Genomic DNA, 16,331 nt, shown 5'->3' with positions numbered 1-16,331 from the left:
GCATGATTATATAGGCACGTCCATAATCACACACCATGCTCATAATTCATGAAAGGAAACTTTAAATAGCATAAAAGGAAACATAAATCACAAGCATGCTTTGTAATTCTTTCAAAAAACCAAATATCTCATATTAGGAAATTTCTGTTTTAGAATATTCATACAAAATATCATATATTTGGTAAATATTCTAATTTGCAATTTTAAGATATCTCATATCTTCTAAATCTAAGTTAGTCGATTTTCAACTATTCTGTTTCCATTAAAACAATTTCATGGATTTCCTTTGTCTTGGTAATTTCTAATTTTCGGAAATCCAATTTCCAAAAATAATTGGAGATCGCCCATCATGCGACAGTTGTGTGCCATGGGAAACCGCCCACCAGCCGACTCACGGCCAGCAGTAGCCACCGTGGTTGTCACAGCCACATCCAGTTGCGCGCTCACAGCCGCGTCTAGTCGTGTGCTCAGTCATCGCGTCCAGTCGCGACCAGTCGCTAGAAGACCAGCGATTGCTGCAACCTTTGCAGCCTCCTCTAGCCCATGATCCAGAGGAGAGGCTTCGTTTGGCCACCAGGGGCCTTGCACCGCCTCTCATGGCATTGCACAACCATAGGCAAGGGCTCGAACGTGGCCAACGAGTGACCGTGAGTAGCCTCTACACCTCGGTTGCAATCACGGGTTGTAGAGAGCCCTCGAGCAGCCTCTTAGCTGTCTTGGCCGAGAAGGCCACTCGTGGCCTTGGAAGGTCGTGGGTTGTCGCCGGTCTAGGCGACTAAGGGCCGAACACGAAAAACAATTTCCCGTGCTTTCTCCGATACCGAACAATAAAAAGGACAATTTTTAATTATTCGATAATTACCAAAACCATAAAACTTCCATCTAATTGAATAGAAGGGTGGCTCTAATACCACAGTTAGAAAATCGAGCATGTTCGCAGTGGAAAGTTTAAATACGGTAAAAACCAAATTTTTATCGCGTGCTCGTTTAATCAAAAACATCAAGATCAAATCTTGATACGATAATCACCTTCTAACGAATAGATAACATCACATATCGAATCCACAAGAAAAGTTATGAACTTATATTAACCTTGTCAATTCGAGTCGATCAAACTAACCGTCCAAGTGTCCGGCCTTTAGCTCGTCCACACGAGCGCATCACAACTGAGTTTAGGCTCTTCTCGACCCGTACACTCCGATCTAGGTCACTAATCTCGAAACGGAATTGTTACGGAATGAAAGGATCACTTGAAGGACGTCATTGACAACATCGAAACGCTAAACCGAAGCTGAGGATGATTCCGATCAGCCTTGGGAAGTGTGCGGCTAGGTTGGGCTTGTTCTTGGCCGAACCCTCTTCCTTTCTCTCTCTCTCTCTAATATCATGCCTTATCAATAGATTGCTCTCTGGGGTTATCTGGGGTTATCTGGAAGATCATATCTATATATATCTTTAGCCAAAAATCCTAGGGACCAAAATGCAATTATTAATTAATCCACATTAATTAATAAATCACAAATAAGTCCTCACACTTTAATCCAATGACTTGTCGTTGTATTAAGAAAGAATTATGAAACAAGTCCTTGACATGAGTTTCCATTAATAGACAATCTAATTATAGAAACTCTCCAAATAATAAAACTTTCATATTTTCTTAATTAGATTTATCCTTGATAATGAATTCAGTTTCAGGATGCGCTAGCACCCTTGCAACCACATTGCAAGCCACGTTCGATAATTAATTCATTTCATGGTTTAGACACGCTCAATGTGTGTGACTAACTAGGTTGATCACCAAATGTCAGTGGGATCATAACATCAACTCATTTGACATTACCAGAAACTTTTTATGTAACCAAAAGCAAAATTCTCAAAATGCCATTGGTTTCCAAAGTTCACTAGTGATGCTTAGCAGTATATTATGACAATTCAAATGGTGACGAATGTATAATTGAAACATTCTGATGAATCTCTGATCGTATATGCCATGCACTAAGTCCATTCACCATAAGATTACGATCCAGCCAGAGCTACAGTAAATGCCGGACCCTATAGTTGATCATATGGACTTTTTGATTTCATTTTTAGATCTGTAGAGCTTAAACAGAAACTCTTTTCTATTCAATTCTATCTACCATTGGCCAAGGATTTCTCAGCCCAAAACAAAACTCACATCCATAGGCCATTTTCCTTGTTTACTCAGGTTAGTGAATCTCATCTTGATCGGATACCTATCTCCAAGTATAACTAACTATAATCATTATCTGTCGAATATTCATGCTAAGCACAAATACATTAGCAGTAGCAAATTCTAATTACCTATACATGAGATAGTATTCCATCTTAGGTCTAAGGACTATATGCACTAATATGATCTAGATAATATTCATTGACATTAGTAAATTACCGTACGAATATTATCTGCACGTTACGTTCGACTACTTATCACATAAGTAATCCACATGTCTGTCATGATAATAATTATCATATAGCATGAGACACACTACTCCATATTCATTAGTATTTATATATTAATCATGGATATAGACAGAAGTGACGACCTATTCGGAAAAATAATATTTAGTTAAGTCATTTACGATCGTGAACAGTTTAAAGATATTCTTATCAAATTATTCCGTCATTCGTATTCTTTAACTCAGAATGAAACATTCGAAATATGTTAAGGATTTTATTCTAATAAATATATAATATACGAATAATAGAATATAAAAGGTATTATCCAACATATCACTAACGTCTTCGTTGCTGATTGTTGTATGAGTTTCATCATCACTTCTGCAAGCACTGGCTGAGACAGAGAGAGACAGAGGGGGAGAGAGAGTGAGCGAGAGGGAGGAAGAGATGAAGCTGAAAGTGTATGCGTATCCAACGTCACCGCCCGCTCGGGCTGTCATCATCTTCTGCAAGTAATCGGGTTTCTCCGTCCCCTCCCATATTTTCCAATAGCTCCTCTCGTTCTTCCTCTGTTCTGAAATTCTGATGGGGTTTCGGTTTCTTTTGGTGCTTTCAGGGTCAACGGAATCGACTTCGAGGAGGTTAGAGTCGACCTGTCGAAGCGCCAGCACTTATCTTCGGAATTCAAAGGTGTATTTGTTGTCCCTCGTTCCTCAGCTTCGTCTTTCATATTCTTTCTGCTTGAGGATTCGTGAACAACTACATATGATTATTATTTGTCTGAATTGGGTCTTCACATTTGATAGATAATGATTAGCTTATCTGTTGGAGAAGAGATGGAGAACGTGTTGATTGCTTGTGTTGTTTTGAGTTTCTTTAATCTCTGTTTCAGAGATTAATCCGATGGGGAAAGTTCCTGCTATCGTAGACGGAAGGTTCTAGCTGTTTGAGAGGTACTCGGGCTGTTCCTTCGTCTTGTTCAATCTCGACAACTTCATATATCGTTTTCAAAGTAATTGCAGATGCCCGTATTGCTCCAGATGGAGAGGACTTATTTGGCCTGAATTTGTTATCTTTCCTGAAATATATGTTGAAAGTCTTTATTTTGTTAACCCCCTTCGGCTTGTTCTTCTTCGACAGTGTGTAACTTCATTGCCCAATGGTGTCTGGTTTTCATGGTTTTATGATTTTAGCTGTAAACTCATGAATTGGACTCTGAACCTTATACTTTACTCAATGAATTGGACTTCACTTGCGCTGTAAGATGTAAAAAAGAAACAAAACAACTATTTGCAAAATGATCCCGGTTTATGAAATTCCTGCTAAATGAAGTATTTATTTGCTTTGCTGTTTGCAGCCACGCGATCCTCTTCTATCTCGCCTGTGCATTCCCTGGAATTCCAGATCATTGGTATGTGCAGCCGCACTCTTGTACAAAGCGATTTTTTAAGTATTGGTACCTTAATAGTTTACTTGTACTACATTAGTTTCAGCCGACGAATACTGTTCCTTTTTAACACCTTATCTTCATGTTTGAAGGTACCCAGCAGATCTTTTCAGGAGAGCTAAGATTCAGTCAGTATTGGACTGGCATCACTCCAATCTGCGGCAAGGAGCAGGTAAAATGTGCTCCAATCTTCGGCCGTGGAATTTGCATTATTAACGACATGTATGAAACCTCTGCTTTGTTTCTAATCTTTAACTATCATATGGCTTGAAGTTTTACTTGTGCACTTGTTCTTTCAGCTGGTTATGTTCTGAATTCCATACTGGCTCCTGCCCTTGGTCGTCCTCTGAATCCAGAAGCCGCGGCTGAAGCTGAGAAACTTCTCTCCTCATCCTTGAAAGAAATTGAGTCGGTGTGGCTCAAAGGGAAGGGCCGTTTCTTGTTGGGTGGCTTTCAACCTTCAATAGGCGATCTTAGCTTAGTGTGTGAAATCATGCAATTGGAGGTAAATACTGTATACTTCTCCAATTTTAATCTGAACAACTGTAAATTGTTTTACTGAAAAAAGCGGATATGCCCAATCTGTTCTCGTCTTACATAAATTGTCAAGTTCATAGCTAAGAGAAGAGTGCAATGTTGTTTTGGTCTTTCCTTTTTGAGCAGATCCTGGATGAGGAGGACCGTGATCGTATTCTTGGTCCGCACAAGAAAGTACAGCAGTGGATCGAAAGTACGGGAAATGCGACTGGACCTCACTTTGATGAGATGCACAAGGTCCTCATCAAAGTCAGGAAGAAGTTCCAAGCTCGGCGATCTGCAAGCAGTAAAATGCTACTGGCTTTGAAAATGTGATAAACTATGGAAGACACGAAGAGTTTGAATATCTTTCAGAGGTAAATCTCGAACTTTTAGTGCAGGTGACCAGATAAAATAAATTTCCACAGTATATGCTGCTTGTGAATTGCTGGAAACTATAAACTGTTCATTTGCTGTGATATCTTGTCTTGTTTAATCTTCATACCGAACCCGAGGGTCGTCGTAACTGCCAATAATAAGTGATGGATATGAGAAAAAATTGAGTTGTAATTTCTGTTATCTGCCATATTATAGTTGGAAGAAGCTTTGAAGTTTGAAAGATGGACAGCGTCTCCTTTTCAGTATCTCCTTCCAACTTTTGGTACTCGCGGTGATCAAATCACAATTCCAAACATGCAAGCAGAGGTGATATGGCTTGACGCAGTTCATGTAATGCACGGGACGTGCCTACTACGTGCTCTGAAGGGTTATGACACAGCATTTGAGCAATAGAAGGATGTAGCCCCATAGTCCATATAGATAGAAAAATAGCAAGGATCTGCCCATAGTCCATATAGATAGAAAAAGAGCAGGGATCTGCCTACCAATGTACCTTTATGAGAGTCGCAATCACATCATGTAAAAGTTTCCTTTTATTATTTCATAGTCATTCGGCCACGTTAGATGTGCCGGGCTCCTGAACTCAGTTCATGCCTGTCGTTTTGCCAAATCGATTCTTAGTCAAGACAGAGTGCGGTCGGTTTTTGATACATTCCAGCAATACATTTACCATATATATTTAGAACAACGCAAAGGGAATTTCTTTGAAAATTCAGACTATACGTCATAACCCAATTTAGACAAAATGATCGATGGCATTACAAATTATTGACCACTGACATTGAAAAAGGTCTGTGAAGGGGTAGACCGTGACAATTAGAAACAACGAAACAAAATTACAGCAACAATTAAAAACAACGAAATAAATTTATGCAAAATATCAAAACATCTTGTGCATTTAATATTTATCACTATTATTATTGTTATTATTATTATTATTTATTAGATTAATTTTCTGTCTTGTTCCCTTGTCTGAGGCAAGAGACAGTCATCTGTGTGTAGTGCGGAAGTCTCGATCCTAGTTACGTAGCTCGACAACCTCAGCATCATGCAAATGAAAGAGTAGAGGGAGCTATTGAAGAAGAAGAGCAGGAAGCCGTTTCGATTGATACATACGGGTGAATTTGTCTGGAGTAATCATTTCTCCTCCTCCACAGCCAAAAGCTGTAAGTTCTTGAAAACCCAGCTGGATTCTTGAATCTATAGATTCTCCATTGGAGCTCCATCATTAGATATAGCATGTTAAAAGCAAAAGCTTGCGTTCAGTAATGGCTGTCCCAGGTCTGTACCCTTAGCTGGACTTCTACAACCTATTGGGGACAGGGTGGACTTTGTCTGATATATTCTGTTATTTGAGTGGGTATGCCCTTTAATGGTGATTGTTTGCTTGGCTATTTGGAGGATGATTCCGCAAAGATCATGTGCTCGATTAGCTTCAGTTTGTTTGAGCGCAGTAGGAAACCTTCAGTTGGACAATGGTTGAAGTTCTTTCGAACCAAGTCCGGAACTTTGTTCTGAGCAGCAATTGAGCTACTGGTTCTGTTCTTATACAAGTGTGTTTCAAATGAATTGGATGGATATCTTTGACGTAGGGGGAGGTTCTGAATTTTCAGAACCTCCATTTGTTCAGCGGTCAGTTCGATCTTTCAGTTCACGAGTCGAAGAGTTCGAACATTGCTCCAATGACGGAGGAAAAGAGTGACCCTTGCAAAGAGAAGTATGCAGCTGACCTTTCTTCCATCAGGGATGCGCATTCTCGAATCAGTTCATTCATACACAAAACTCCTGTTATGCGTTCAGAATCTATCAATGCAATTGCTGGAAGAAGGCTGTTTTTCTAGTGTGAATGCTTTCAGAAAAGGGTGAGGATCAATCTGTAGTCCCAGGTTGTATTCAAAAGCAGCTGGTAGGATTATCACTTTGCCCGAGACCTACACAATCGCTGATGGCCTTCGAGCTTTTCTTGGAGATCTCACATGGTAAATATAGTTTGATCTTCCATACGACTAAGAAGAAAGGTTCCCCTTATTTAGCATAGACAGATTCGGGGTAAAACATGCGACTGCAATTCATGATGCATCATATCATCTGGTACTGCTGAAGCATGTCTTCTAAATGCAAACCAAATTGCATGTCTTCTAAATAATAACGAGGAGCTCTTTTTCATGTTGCTTAGGAAGAAGAAAATTGAAAGCTGGGCAGTTTTTCCAGTTCTCCAGTCAGAGTACGCAGTTGTGACTTTAGATGAAGAGTAATTCTTGTTGGGTTTGGTGTTTTAATAAGATCTACCTAATTGTCAACTGAACCGAGATGGGTGTAAAGGTTCTTATCTTAAGGTTTAATTCTAGTTTGTATTAGAATAATTACGCTTGTTCAATGACTCCCTAACCTTATAAATCATGACGGGTCTACACTGTCTCCGTGCAGGCCAGTTGTGCGAGACTTTGTCGATGATATTATAGTTGTAGATGATTCCGAGATAATAGAAGCAATGAAGCTCTGCTACGAAATTCTTAAGCTGGCAGTGGAGCCCAGCGGAGCCATTGGCCTTGCAGCTGTTCTATCAGAAAGTTTCCGATCTAATACCACTTGGAACTCTTGTTCGAACGTAGCAATTATTCTCTCAGGAGGTAATCTCGATTTAGGAGCACTTTGGAACTCTTACATGAAATGATAGTTGAAAGCAGTTCTTGCTTCCTCTGCAATTCCGCCTATTCTGTTTCTATCTTAGTGATTGGAACAAAAGTGTGGCTGCTTAGTCTTGCATAACGCTGGAACACCGAGATTTTCTCTAGTTTTCGGCATTCTAATTTGAAAATTTGCAGCAATTGCGTAAATTAGACTGATGATTTTCTTCTAGATTCCGAAATAATTAAACGCTCTTTCAAAATCATCTTAAACTAATTGATCACCTATCATATCCTAAATCTGATAAATTTAACTTATATTACAAGTAACTTTTCTTAAAATTATTCTTAAAAAAAAACAATAATAATCGTAAGCAGCTTCGACTTAAATAAAGGCTCCCGCCACACCGTCTTCCACCCAAAACTTCATCCTCACTGAAACACTTCAGTTGCCTTACCACCTTCGCTCCGGCACCGTCACCCAACTCTCTTCAATTCCACCGGAAAAGGCCACCGTCAACTCTTTGCCGTCACTCAATTCTTCTCTCTTCTTCATTCAAGAATATAACTTTCTCCGAGTTCTATTTATTAAAAATATTTTATTTTTCTAATTTTTAATTTCACGGGTTATTGATCATATTCTTCGAATTGTAAATGGAGTGATTTGAACAAGTAATGACATCTTATCAAGAGTTTAAGATTCTCAAATGGAGTTCCCACGATTATGCTCTTCTGCGTTATATATTATATATAGATTTATGATTGATTATTGATTGGTTCCCTATTAGCTTGAGATAGAAAGTCATTTCGTCTACCTTCACCCTAAGATGACACTTAAAAGTTAACCCGTGTCCAAACGCCACCATGCAAATTAGGCTTGATTGCAAAGGATTCAAATTTATCTTAGTTCCAATCTCATGCAACTTCCTATTATAGGTTACATGCAACATCAAAATTTTATTATTGTAAACTCGGATCTACTTGGCTTAGACGCGACTGTCAGTTTACGTGCTCTGGCATACATGCATTTCTCAACGGTATAAGAACAGACATAAGAATAACTAACTAGTCACCATATGACGCGGCAGATTATGATCACGCTAATTGGGAGGCTGGTATAAAGTAAATTTAAAGTGATCACATTAATCTCTCTTAAAGAATGGATTATGCATTTCCGATGTAAAAAGTCCAAAGGGTTGACCTGCAGGGGCTCAACGAAACGATGCGTTTTAGGCCCCCACCATGGTTTCGTCAGCGAAGTGGATAGGGAGGCTTCTTCTTCGCTGCTCATTGTTGTCTGCAGTCTGCATCATCACCTCTGCGAGCACTGGCTGAGACAGAGAGAGACGGAGAGGGAGAGAGAGAGTGAGCGAGAGGGAGGGAGAGATGAAGCTCAAAGTGTTTGCGGATCGAATGTCACAGCCCTCTCGGGCTGTCATCATCTTCTGCAAGTAATCGGGTTTCTCCGTCCCGTCCCATATTTTCCAATAGCTCCTCTCGTTCTTCCCTCTGTTCTGAAATTCTGATGGGGGTTTCGGTTTCTTTTCGTGCTTTCAGGGTCAACGGAATCGACTTCGAGGAGGTTAAAGTCGACCTGTCGAAGCGCCAGCACTTATCTTCGGAATTCAAAGGTGTATTTGTTGTCCCTCGTTCCTCAGCTTCGTCTTTCATATTCTTTCTGCTTGAGGATTCGTGAACAACTACATATGATTATTATTCGTCTGAATTGGGTCTTCACATTTGATAGATAATGATTAGCTTATCTGTTGGAGAAGAGATGGAGAACGTGCTGATTGCTTGTGTTGTTTTGTGCTTCTTTAATCTCTGTTTCAGAGATTAATCCGATGGGGAAAGTTCCTGCAATCGTAGACGGAAGGTTTAAGCTGTTTGAGAGGTACCCGGGCTGTTCCTTCGTCTTGTTCAATCTCGACAACTTCATATATCGTTTTCAAAGTAATTGCAGATGCCCTTGTTGCTACTGATGGAGAGGACTTATTTGGCCTGAATTTGCTATCTTTCCTGAAATATATGTTGAAAGTCTTTATTTTGTTGAACCCCCGTCGGCTTGTTCTTCTTCGATAGTGTGTAACTGCATTGCCCAATGGTGTCTGGTTTTCATGGTTTCATGACTTTAGCTGTAAACCCATGAATTGGACTCCTCATGTTCTGAACCTTATACTTTACTCAATGAATTGGACTTGACTTGCACTGTAAGATGTAGAAAAGAAATGAAACAACTACTACTTGCAAAATGATCACGGTTTATGAAATTCCAGCTAAATGAAGTATTTATTTGCTTTGCTGTTTGCAGCCACGCGATCCTCATCTATCTCTCCTGTGCATTCCCTGGAGTTCCCGATCATTGGTATGTGCAGCCGCACTCTTGTACAAAGAGATTTTTTAAGTATTGGTACCTTAATAGTTTACTTGTACTACTTTAGTTTCAGCCGACAAATACTGTTCCTTTTTAACACCTTATCTTCATGTTTGAAGGTACCCGGCAGATCTTTTCAGGAGAGCTAAGATTCAGTCAGTATTGGACTGGCATCACTCCAATCTGCGGCAAGGAGCAGGTAAAATGTGCTCCAATCTTCAGTCGTGGACTTTACATTGTTAACGACATGTATGAAACCTCTGCTTTGTTTCTAATCTTTAACTATCATGTGGCTTGGAGTTTTACTTGTGCACTTGTTCTTTCAGTTGGTTATGTTCTGAATTCCACACTGGCTCCGGCCCTTGGTCGTCCTCTGAATCCAGAGGCCGCAGCTGAAGCTGAGAAACTTCTCTTCTCATCCTTGACAAAAATTGAGTCGGTGTGGCTCAAAGGGAAGGGCCGCTTCTTGTTGGGTGGCTTTCAACCTTCAATAGGAGATCTTAGCTTAGTGTGTGAAATCATGCAATTGGAGGTAAATACTGTTTACTTCTCCTATTTTAATCTGAACAACTGTATATTGTTTTACTGAAAAAAGCGGATATGCCAATCTTTTCTCGTCTCACTTAAATTGGCAAGTTCATAGCTAAGAAAAGAGTGCAATGTTGTTTTGGTCTTTCCTTATTGAGCAGGTCCTGGATGAGGAGGACCGTGATCGTATTCTTGGTCCGCACAAGAAAGTACAGCAGTGGATCGAAAGTACGAGAAATGCGACTCAACCTCACTTTGATGAGGTGCACAAGGTCCTCATCAAAGTCAGGACATTGCTCCAAGCTCAGCGATCTGCAAGCGGTAAAACGCCACTGGCTTCGAAAATGTGACAAACTATGGAAGACACGAAGAGTTTGAATATCTTTCTGAGGGAAATCTCGAACTTGTAGTGCAGGTGACAAGGTAAAATAAATTTCCACTGTATATACCGCTTGTAATCGAATTGCTGGAAACTGTAAACTGTTCCTTTGCTGTGATATCTTGTCTTGTTTAATCTTCATACCGAACCCAAGGGTCGTTGTAACTGCCAATAATAACTGATGGTTATGAGAAAGATTGAGCTGTAATTTCTGTTATCCGCCATATTATAGTTGGAAGAAGCTTTGAAGTTTGAATGATACTCGCGGTGATCAAATCAGAATTCCAACATGCAAGCAGAGGTGATATGGCTTGACGCAGTTCGTGTAATGCACGGGACGCGCTTACTACGTTTTCTGAAGGGTTATGACGCAGCATTTCAGCAATAGAAGAATGTAGCCCCATAGTCCATATAGATAGAAAAATAGCAAGAATCTGCCTGTCACTGTACCTTTATGAGAGTCGCAACCACATCATGTAAAAGTTTCTTTGTACTATTTCAGTCATTAGACCAGGTTAGATGGGCCGGGCTCCTGAACTTAGTTCATGCCTATCGTTTTGCCAAATCGATTCCTAGTCAAGACCGAGTGCTATCGGTTTTTGGTACATTCCAGCAACACATTTACTGTATAAATTAGAACAACACGAAGATCAGGAATATCTTTGAAAATTCAGACCATATGTCACAACCCTATTCAAACAAAATGATCGATGGAATTACAAATTATTGACCACTGACATCGAAAAAGGTCTATGAAGGGGCAGACCGTGACAGCGGCCTCGGCATAAGTCAGGGGTGGTCAAAGGTAATCCATCTCGACCCATCAAGTATCTAAACTCGACTGATTGAATTAAGAAGAGCAAACAATATGCGATGGCAACGATGACAGCAACAATTAAAAACAACGAAATAAATTTACGGAAAATATCAAAATATCAAAACATCTTGTGCATTTAATATTTATCACTATTATTATTGTTATTATTAGTATTTATTGGATTAATTTTCTGTCTTGTTCTCTTGTCTGCGGCAAGAGACAGTCATCTGTGTGTAGTGCAGAAGTCTCGATTCTCGTTACGTAGCTCGACAACCTCAGCATCATGCGAATGAAAGAGTAGAGGGAGCTATTGAAGAAGAAGAGCAGGAAGCCGGTTCGATTGATACATACGGGTGAATTTGTCTGGAGCAATCATTTCTCCTCCTCCATAGCTAAAAGCAGTAAGTTCTTGAAAACCCATCTGGATTCTTGAATCTATAGATTCTCCATAGCTCCATCGTTACATATAGCATGTTAAAAGCAAAAGCTTGTGTTCAGTAATGGCTGTCCAAGGCCTGTACCCTTAGCTGGACTTCTGCAACCTATTGGGGACAGGGTGGACTTTGTCTGATATATTCTGTTATTTGAGCTGGGTATGCCCTTTAATGGTGATTGTTTGCTTGGCTATTTGGAGGATGATTCCGCAAGGATCATGTGCTCGATTAGCTTCAGTTTGTTTGAGTGCAGTAGGAAACCTCTTGTTGGAAAATGGTTGAAGTTCTTTGGAATCAAGTTCGGAACTTTGTTCTGAGCAGCAATTGAGCTATTGGTTCTGTTCTTATACAAGTGAGTTTCAAATGAATTGGGTGGATATCTTTGACATAGGGGGAGGTTCTGAATTTTCAGAACCTTCATTTGCTCGGCAGTCAGTTCAATCTTTCAGTTTACGAGTGAGAGAAGCGTTAATGTTTCTGTGCAATCTATCGGTACAGTTGAAGAGCTTGAACATTGCTCCAATGACGGAGGAAAAGAGTGAAACTTGCAAAGAGAAGTATGCAGCTGACCTTTCCTCCATTAGGGATGCGCATTCTCGAATCAGTTCATTCACACACAAAACTCCAGTTATGTGTTCAGAATCGATCAATGCAATTGCCGGAAGAAGGCTGTTTTTCAAGTGTGAATGCTTTCAGAAAGGGTGAGAATCAATATGTAGTCCCATTTGTATATACTGTCCGGTTATTCTTCCAAATGAAGCTTATCTTCTTTGCTCTGTTTGACTTGTTATGCTAATGAGAGTAAATTAGTTTTAGAAGCATTAAATTTGAGTAAAATCAGTCACTTACAGTGGTCTCGAATCTTTGGTTCTGGTGTCAACCCAATAACTCCCTACTGTGAGATTCTTCTTTTCGTTTGTTTTTTTGGTGAGCTATTGTGAGTTTTTTGTTCCGTTTATATCTCATCCCTGTTGTTCCTAGGTCTGTCTACTGAGCTTGTTGTACCACGAAAATCAGCCACTTTGCATACATTGTCCTGGCTTTTCTGTTTCCTCCATCTCTGATTTTGGATTAACGATTATTCCCAATAGTGGAGCATTCAAATTCAGAGGAGCTTGCAATGCCATTTTTTCTCTTCCCGATGCTCAAGCAGCAAAAGGAGTTGTCACACATAGCAGGTTGAAGTTGAAGCTTGTTTATTTCTAGAACTTCAGAAATTGTCCGACTTATATAGTTTTGTACTAATCCTCTTATAATCCTCCAAAAATCAGTGGGAATCATGCTGCAGCTTTGTCCTTGGCTGCGAGTTTACGAGGAGTTCCAGCATACATAGTCATACCAAGAAATGCTCCGAAATGCAAAGTGGACAATGTTGTTCGTTATGGTGGTAAGGTTATATGGAGCGACGCCACAATGCAGTCTAGGGAAAGCATTGCAACCAAAGTGCTGCAAGAAACTGGGGCAGTTCTCATACATCCATTTAATGATGCTCGTATAATAAGGTATTGCCTCGTAAATGTGCGTTTTTGGGGCCTATGAAGTGTGATATGTTGAATGGTAGAGATATCCCCGGCATTGACATGGCAACTTGAATGTGTATAGGAGGAGTTAATGAGGGATATGTCAAAATTGCACATGGTTTTTAAGTGACGATGCAGATCTCCTATACTATATTGTTTGTCTCCAGCTTTGAGTCTCCTCCAGTTTAATTTGATTCCATGTATAAGAGGTTGTGCTGAACAATAACTATGTCGCAATGACTTCATCTAGCCAATCAGTATTTTAGACAACTGGGCAGTGATTTTCATGATGTTTTGTGGCCTATGTTTCTTCTAATGGAGTAACATATTTCCACTGGTAAGAATTATGAAAAATGGATTTTGTGAAGGTCAAAAGGTGGTTAATCATTACTACTGCCTTTTAGATATTAGAGTTATCAGCAATCTCTGGCACTGTAGAGTTCATGACTCTACGTTTCTCAGACTGCAATCTAAAATTGTTTTGGGGGGTAACTGAACTTCAGAAGACTAAAAATGCTACAACAGGGGCATCTAATATAGGTCCTTTATGTCTGCAGTGGACAGGGTACTATATCGTTGGAGCTTCTGGAGCAAGCCCCAGAAATCGACACCATTATAGTTCCCATAAGCGGTCTGTTATATTGGTTTTCGGACAGTCTTTTATAAACCTCTGCTTGCACTTCATCTTTTCCATTGACCCAAAAGAAGAAATTTGAAAGTGAAAACTTGCAGGTGGTGGACTCATATCAGGTGTGGCATTGGCAGCAAAATCCATCAATCCTGCAATTCGAATTTTAGCAGCTGAGCCCAAGGGAGCCAATGATGCAGCTCAGTCAAAAGCAGCCGGTCGGATAATCACTTTGCCCGAGACCAACACAATCGCTGATGGCCTTCGAGCTTTTCTTGGAGATCTCACATGGTAAATATAGTTTGATCTTCCATACGACTAAGAATAAAGGTTCCCCTTATTTAGTATAAACAGATTCAGGGTAAAACATGCAACTGCAATTCAGGATACATCATATCATCTGGTACTGCTGAAGCATGTCTTCTAAATGCAAACCAAGTTGCATGTCTTCTAAATAATAATGAGGAGCTCTTTTTTATGTTGCTGAGGAAGAAGAAAATGGAAAGCTGGGCAATTTTTTCAGTTCTCCAGTCAAAGTACGCAGTTGTGACTTTAGATGAAGAGTAATTCTTGTTGGGTTTAGTGTTTTAATAAGATCTACCTAATTGTCAACTGAACCGAGATGCGTGTAAAGGTTCTTATTTTAAGGTTTAATTATAGTTTGTATTAGAATACTTGCGCTTGTTCAATGACTCCCTAACCTTATAAATCATGACGGGTCTACACTGTCTCCGTGCAGGCCAGTTGTGCGAGACTTTGTCGATGATATTATAGTTGTAGATGATTCCGAGTTAATAGAAGCAATGAAGCTCTGCTACGAAATTCTTAAGGTGGCAGTGGAACCAAGCGGAGCCATTGGCCTTGCAGCTGTTCTATCAGAAAGTTTCCGATCCAATACCACTTGGAACTCTTGTACGAACGTAGCAATTATTCTCTCGGGAGGTAATCTCGATTTGGGAGCACTTTGGAACTCTTACATGAAATGATAGTTGAAATTATTCGGGAGGTAATCTCGATTTGGGAGCACTTTGGAACGTAGCAATTATTCTGTCTTAGTGATTGGAACAAAAGGGTGGCTGCTTAGTCTTGCATAACGCTGGAACACCGAGATTTTCTCTAGTTTTCGGCATTGCTAATTTGAAAAATTGCAGCAATTGCGTAAATTTAACTTATATTACAATTAACTTTTCTTAAAACTATTCTTAAGGAAAAATGCTAGCACATGTCACAGTTCGAAAACAATTTTTACAGCGCATCATATTTTAAAAAATTATCACGATGCATCGTGAAATTTTTTAAAATTTTCACCGTGCATCATAACGTTACTTTTCCGTCCAAAATTGGATTGAATGGTAACATTACGACATTTTCAGCAATATTATTGCATAAAAGAAAATTTGAGGGATTTACACGAAATTAAATGAATATATATATATATATATAAAGGAAAACGAAGGGGTCCCGCCGGCCACTCGGCACCCCCTCCGGCAATTGACCCCCAATTGGGGTCATTGGCCTGGTTTGAGCCGGCCGGCGACCCCAATGGGGGTCAACTGTCGGCGGGGGCGCCCCCACCCCCCAATTTTGGGGATCCCCGCCAGCAGTCGACCCTCCCCAATAAGATCATTGGCCGGCTCAAACTAGGCGACGACCTCAATTTCGAGGGACCCCTCGACCCTCCCCAGTTTGGGGGATCCAGTCGCTGGGATCCCCCAAATTAGGGTGGCCAAGGGCGCCCTCGTCAGTAGTCGACCCCCAATGGGGGTCACCGGCCGGCTCAGACCAGGCTAACGACCCCAATTGGGGGGTCAATTGCCGGAGGCAGTGTCGGGTGGCCCGCGGAACCCCTTCGTTTTCCTTTATATATATATATTTTCATTTAATTTCATGTAAATCCTTCAAGTTTTCTTTTATGCAATAGTGTCCTTGAAAATGTCGTAACGTTACCATTCAATCCAATTTTGGACGGAAAAGTAACGTTATGATGCACGGTGAAAATTTTAAAAAATTTCATGATGCATCGTGATAATTTTTTAAAATATGATGCGCTGTAAAAATTGTTTTCGAACTATGATGCACGATGTCATTTTCTCAAAAAAAAAATAATCGTAAGCAGTTTCGACTTAAATAGAGGCTCCTGCCACACCATCTTCCACCCAAAACGGCATCCTCACTTAAACACTTCAGTTGCCTTACCACATTGGCTCCGGCACCGTCTCTCAACTCTCTTCAATTCCACCGGAA

General features: G+C 40.2%; 3 protein-coding genes and 1 pseudogene across 5 annotated transcripts; all 4 read left to right on the top strand.

The window, feature by feature from the left end:
* The first annotated feature begins 2,763 nt into the window (after window positions 1-2,763).
* On the top strand, window positions 2,764-5,430 carry LOC116205275 (annotated as a pseudogene).
* Window positions 5,431-6,462: 1,032 nt separating this feature from the next.
* LOC116207168 (serine racemase-like) lies at window positions 6,463-7,532 on the top strand. Its single transcript, XM_031540051.1, has 3 exons — window positions 6,463-6,544; window positions 6,648-6,759; window positions 7,208-7,532. Exons 1-3 carry the CDS (start codon window positions 6,463-6,465, stop codon window positions 7,452-7,454), a joined length of 441 nt encoding a protein of 146 aa, XP_031395911.1. The 3' UTR covers window positions 7,455-7,532.
* Window positions 7,533-8,690: 1,158 nt separating this feature from the next.
* Window positions 8,691-10,947, top strand: LOC116189200 (glutathione S-transferase T1-like). Its single transcript, XM_031518764.1, has 7 exons — window positions 8,691-8,858; window positions 8,965-9,038; window positions 9,241-9,301; window positions 9,719-9,772; window positions 9,901-9,980; window positions 10,108-10,313; window positions 10,471-10,947. Exons 1-7 carry the CDS (start codon window positions 8,794-8,796, stop codon window positions 10,657-10,659), a joined length of 729 nt encoding a protein of 242 aa, XP_031374624.1. The 5' UTR covers window positions 8,691-8,793; the 3' UTR covers window positions 10,660-10,947.
* A 629-nt stretch (window positions 10,948-11,576) lies between these two features.
* On the top strand, window positions 11,577-15,250 carry LOC116189181 (serine racemase-like). Of its 3 annotated transcripts, XM_031518744.1 has the most exons (8): window positions 11,577-11,906; window positions 12,140-12,291; window positions 12,438-12,640; window positions 13,031-13,117; window positions 13,211-13,441; window positions 14,017-14,090; window positions 14,192-14,378; window positions 14,827-15,250. In XM_031518744.1, the coding sequence occupies exons 3-8, from the start codon at window positions 12,462-12,464 to the stop codon at window positions 15,071-15,073; spliced, it is 1,005 nt and encodes a 334-aa protein (XP_031374604.1). In that variant the 5' UTR covers window positions 11,577-11,906; window positions 12,140-12,291; window positions 12,438-12,461; the 3' UTR covers window positions 15,074-15,250. The 3 variants fall into 3 exon arrangements, with proteins under 3 accessions (XP_031374604.1, XP_031374596.1, XP_031374613.1); XM_031518736.1 differs by lacking the exon at window positions 12,140-12,291 and having other exon boundaries at window positions 11,586-11,906; XM_031518753.1 differs by lacking the exons at window positions 11,577-11,906; window positions 12,140-12,291 and having other exon boundaries at window positions 12,472-12,640; window positions 12,921-13,117.
* The last annotated feature ends 1,081 nt before the right edge of the window (window positions 15,251-16,331 follow it).

The sequence above is a fragment of the Punica granatum genome, chromosome 1 (assembly GCF_007655135.1).
Source record: "Punica granatum isolate Tunisia-2019 chromosome 1, ASM765513v2, whole genome shotgun sequence".
Taxonomy (NCBI): domain Eukaryota; kingdom Viridiplantae; phylum Streptophyta; class Magnoliopsida; order Myrtales; family Lythraceae; genus Punica; species Punica granatum.
This window is presented reverse-complemented; position numbering and strand designations above follow the sequence as displayed.

Bases quoted from the DNA above. Each gene is read 5' to 3' on its own strand.
- LOC116207168 (XM_031540051.1), top strand. From the start codon at position 6,463: ATGACGGAGGAAAAGAGTGACCCTTGCAAAGAGAAGTATGCAGCTGAC. The intron at 6,545-6,647 runs GTTCATTCATAC...GAAAAGGGTGAG, and splicing joins GGATGCGCATTCTCGAATCA to GATCAATCTGTAGTCCCAGG. The intron at 6,760-7,207 runs GTAAATATAGTT...GTCTCCGTGCAG, and splicing joins TTTCTTGGAGATCTCACATG to GCCAGTTGTGCGAGACTTTG.
- LOC116189200 (XM_031518764.1), top strand. From the start codon at position 8,794: ATGAAGCTCAAAGTGTTTGCGGATCGAATGTCACAGCCCTCTCGGGCT. The intron at 9,302-9,718 runs GTACCCGGGCTG...TGCTGTTTGCAG, and splicing joins AGGTTTAAGCTGTTTGAGAG to CCACGCGATCCTCATCTATC. The intron at 9,981-10,107 runs GTAAAATGTGCT...TTGTTCTTTCAG, and splicing joins CAATCTGCGGCAAGGAGCAG to TTGGTTATGTTCTGAATTCC.
- LOC116189181 (XM_031518744.1), top strand. From the start codon at position 12,462: ATGACGGAGGAAAAGAGTGAAACTTGCAAAGAGAAGTATGCAGCTGAC. The intron at 13,442-14,016 runs GTATTGCCTCGT...TTATGTCTGCAG, and splicing joins AATGATGCTCGTATAATAAG to TGGACAGGGTACTATATCGT. The intron at 14,379-14,826 runs GTAAATATAGTT...GTCTCCGTGCAG, and splicing joins TTTCTTGGAGATCTCACATG to GCCAGTTGTGCGAGACTTTG.